Source organism: Amphibalanus amphitrite, unplaced genomic scaffold (genome assembly GCF_019059575.1).
Source record: "Amphibalanus amphitrite isolate SeventyFive unplaced genomic scaffold, NRLGWU_Aamphi_draft 000132F_arrow, whole genome shotgun sequence".
In the NCBI taxonomy this organism is placed as follows: domain Eukaryota; kingdom Metazoa; phylum Arthropoda; class Thecostraca; order Balanomorpha; family Balanidae; genus Amphibalanus; species Amphibalanus amphitrite.
This window is the reverse complement of record NW_024881627.1, coordinates 579,970-584,138: the sequence shown is the minus strand read 5'-3', so window position 1 is coordinate 584,138 and position 4,169 is coordinate 579,970. Positions and strand designations below refer to the sequence as shown.

The window sequence follows — 4,169 nt, the reverse complement described above, 5'->3', positions numbered from 1 at the left end:
TGAGACGGAATACCACACTTTTTTGCAAATGTTTTCTTTTTTGTTGAAAAAGCCGAGGGATGAAAAACAAGTGGCCTAAAACCGGTGAGAAAACTAGATTTGGGGGTACCCTAGGTTGATCTCTATTATGGTGTGCCCCCCAGTCGGAAAGTAGTTCCCGCGCCCCTGGTGGCTTATAGGTTGAGTGGCTAAACCTGTTCTGTTTTCATCCACCCCTGATCACTCTGACAACTGGGAATGTGAGAGAACTAATGTAATATGTTATAAATCAATCCGGCCCGCTGGCAATGAATATTCATTAGTCCAACTTGTCAAGTCCCTGAGGTTGTTGTATGTTTAAACAGGAATCACTTCTCGGCAGTTGTATTCTGCTTCGGACTGGCATATTCAATGACACATCTTGACATATTTCGTAATCGCATGGCACACAAATAGATATTTATACAGGTAACAGTAGCACTTCCCAGTCATCCAACGAGCGTTCGATCTCAGTGTCGTTTGCATAGCACAACAGTTTTGGCAGGCAGACAGATGGCACTTAAGAAACATACAAAACAATCACATAAATCAAGACCTCTACACAGCGCTTATCACGTTAATATACATTGTAAGGCCCATGTTCGCACAGCTACACATTGGAATGAAAACTTTGCGTGAGCTCCGCAACGGCAGTGTCTCAAGGCACAGACTGTGGAAAGAGCAGGCCTCCTGAGGGCCTCAGGTGAACGCAGTCACCTCACCAGGGCCTCCAGTGGACCTCACCAGGGCCTCCAGTGGGCCTCCTCGTCGTGGTGACGGTTGTGCGCCACCAGGTCGAGCGGCTGCGGGCTGTCGGCACGGCCGGCGCACGAGCCGAACGACCGCTCCGACGAGCAGGGGCTGGGCGAACAGCGCGTCTCGGCCGGGTCCCAGGAGGGCGCCGGGCTGGCCGAGCCGACGCTGCACGAGGAGGCCTCCGAGCCGCCCACGCTGGCCGCGGCCGGCTCTGTGTTCGTGGCGGCGGCCGGGGTCGGGGAGCCGAGCAGCAGCCCGGCCGGCGCCGGCTGCACGATGTAGCCGAGCTCGCCGCTGGGCAGCACGGCCGGCACCAGCTGCACGCCGGCGGGGCTGAGCACGGCCGGAGCCGGGTCGGACCGGTCGGCCGGCGGGGCCTGCGGCCGGTACGCGCCGGCCAGGTGCACCATCAGCCGCTGGCGCAGCTCCGGCTCCGGCTCCGGACGGCCGCTCAGGAAGGCGGCCACCTCGCGCGCGCAGTCGGCGTACCCCTCCTGGAAGCGCGCCGCTGGGGCGGCCGGCCGCGCCTGCAGGGAGCGCAGGTGTTTGACGGCCATCTCCAGAATGTCGGCCTTCTCGAGCTTGGAGTGACGAGCAGGATCCTTCTTGAGACCCTCCAGCACCAGGCTCTTCAGCTCGTTCAGACAGTCGTTGATGCGCGCTCGGCGCCGCTTCTCCATGATGGGCTTGTTTACCTGTGGGACGAAAGAATGAACCGTAACTATCCGCTGACCGACATCAGACGGTCGCCGACAAAAGACTGCAGCACCTACGAGACATATGTATTTGAATAGAATGCCTGGGATACTAATGACTTGTGGCCTCGACTTTATTGTCCAAAGGTTGGATTAAACAGCGATGACAAAGTTAACCAAATTATTTTTTAAGACTGTTAAAAAAAATAAGAACAAAATAAAATGCAGAGGACTTCACTCACCCTCCTGGTCTCCGAGATCCTCCCGCTGCTCGGCATGGCTGCTATTCTGTGAGCTCTTCTCTCCAACTCGCTCGCTCGACCAAGTCTGCTCTCCGCTCGCCGAAACACGCCCAGACCCTTAGACTCGTGGCACGCGACTGGCTGCCGGCCGTCTCGTGCGCTCGGTGTTGGCAGCGCGACACCAGCGCCCTCTGCATCGGCGGTAGTCGTGACGTCAGAGGTGGTCCGTGGGTCACGTGGCGCGTGTGAAGGCGGCGGTCGGCCGGTCGCGCGTCAACCCCCTCCCTCCCCCTCCTCCGTCGGTGGGAGTGGTATTGAGCGACCCGCGGTAGGTGGGTGGGTTGGAGGAGGGGGGGGGGGGGGTGACAGATGACGGTCGGTGGTTTTGGCGGCACGTCTCGGAGCTGCAGTCGGTCACGCGGCGGGCGGCTGATGACAGGTGACACTTTGTGACAGACGGGCGGAGGCTGCTACCGGCTGCCGCCGAACGGCGACCGGTTAGCACGAATTGATTTCGAGAAAGTAGACATATTTTCACAATTACCTGAAACGTAAAATTAAGCATGCAGGTAATCTTTCTACTAATGGTCACTAACAGTAACGGTAAATAAATGTTATGCATACGACTATTAGGTACCCTTGCGCCTTACTCCAAGCTAATTGGGATCAGGACCCACTACCCAGGTCGGATAGTTGAAAGTTAACGTTCATGGCTACCACATAAGGATTCTGATCAGTTTTCCTTATGATGATGTGTGCACGTTTCAGATAAATGTATGTATGTATGTATGTATGTATTGACACCAAAAGCCTTCCACATATGGCGTGGCGATTACGGCTTAGATCCGAGTATAATGGGTAACAATCATGCGGGCAGGGGGAAGAACACTCAGCACTAGACGACAGTCATCCATCGATGGGGTCGCGACAATAATCATCTACATATGTCCATAAGGCAAACAATATATATACATAAGCACAAACAGATCGTCCACCTATTGGCGGCAAGCCTTGTCTACTACTAAACAGACTCGTCAGCGGCGCAGCGGGGATTTGTCAATCAGCGCGGCCCTGGCAGACCGGGCGAAGCTGGCAGGTGGCAGCTGCACTACCTGGGGTGGGAGGCTATTTAACAGCGCCGCGGCGCGGTACTCAAAACGCCGTTTTCCGGTTTCAAGCCTCGGTCGGGGAAGATGAAGGAGATGATCCTGCCGTGTGTGCCGGTCTCGAAAATTTTGATTTGGGACGAACAGTGCAGCGAGGTTCTCGGGCTCTTCATGCTTAATGACCTTTTGCGCGATCGTGAGTGTCAGGTAATCTGACATGGATTTTGGTGATAGCCAGCCAAGTCTGTCGTGCAGGTCCGAGACGTGGTCAAACTTACGCCGTCCGAAGATCACTCTAGCGGCAAAGTTCAAAATTTTCTGGAGTCGGTCAAAATTTTTCTGAGTCCCGTTACCGTACACAGTGAGGCAGTAGTTGATTCGTGATATGACCAGAGATGTAACGAGAACTTTAATGACGCCGTCAGGGAGACAATTTCGTGCGTGAGACAGTCCGATCAACAAGCCAGTACACCGACGACTAAGCTCGGACACATGTGCTTCCCAGGACAGGGCGCTGTCAAAGACAACACCCAGATTCCCCACCTGCTCGCATGGCTGCAACACAGAGTCACGAAGAGAGACGCTGAAGTCGGGTACTTTCCGTAAATTTTGTCTGCTGCCAAAAACCATGAGTTGTGTTTTGTTTGCGTTTAGCTTGAGAGCGTGAAGACAGAACCAGTCACTGATTGATGCGAGTGAAGCTTCCATGCGAGAGATAAGCGATCTGAGGTCGTCGGCACGGCCGCTCACTAGAACCTGGGTGTCGTCCGCATATTGGAAAACGGTGGCGTCACCTGCGTATAGCGAGAGGTTGTTCGAAAATATGGTGAAGAGTAACGGTCCCAGGGCAGATCCTTGGAAGACGCCCATATTATTTGGAAGCGGCCGCGACAGTACTCTACCTCCGGCGCCATTAGATAGGGACACGCTCTGGGTGTGTCCCGTGAGAAAAGCAGAAAACCAAGAGGTCTCGATCCCGTGCATAGCCAGTTTTTGAATTAAAAGTTCGTGGTCGATGACATCAAAGCATTTGCTTAAGTCAAGGAGACACAACAGTGAAAGTTCTCCCCTATCAGAGGCTGCGAGGATTTGGTCTGTGACGGACAGCAGAGCGGTCTCTGTGGAGTGTCGGGGGCGAAAACCATGCTGCGAGGAGGCAAGGAGATAGTTATTTGAGAGGTAGTGGTAAAGCTGTTGATGTACAAGGCGTTCCACAACCTTCATAATCACGGGGACTAATGAGATTGGTCGAAAGTTGGTGGGATCCGAGGGGCTGCCAGATTTGAAAATGGGGTGGACTGTGGAATGTTTCCAGGAATCGGGGATATCGGAGTTGGTAATACACGTATTGA

The 4,169-nt window shown here is 54.3% G+C and overlaps 1 protein-coding gene across 1 annotated transcript; it reads right to left on the bottom strand.

Moving 5' to 3' along the window:
* Positions 1–347: 347 nt before the first annotated feature.
* Positions 348–3,363, bottom strand: LOC122381993 (protein hairy-like). The gene is made up of 2 exons (XM_043366818.1): positions 1,712–3,363; positions 348–1,469 (listed from the first exon to the last, which is right to left on the bottom strand). The coding sequence occupies exons 1-2, from the start codon at positions 1,745–1,747 to the stop codon at positions 759–761; spliced, it is 747 nt and encodes a 248-aa protein (XP_043222753.1). The 5' UTR covers positions 1,748–3,363; the 3' UTR covers positions 348–758.
* Positions 3,364–4,169: the final 806 nt, after the last annotated feature.

Coding starts and splice junctions, on each gene's coding strand:
- LOC122381993 (XM_043366818.1), bottom strand. CDS start 1,747: ATGCCGAGCAGCGGGAGGATCTCGGAGACCAGGAGG. Junction 1,470..1,711: donor GGATCTCGGAGACCAGGAGG/GTGAGTGAAGTC, acceptor TTCGTCCCACAG/GTAAACAAGCCCATCATGGA.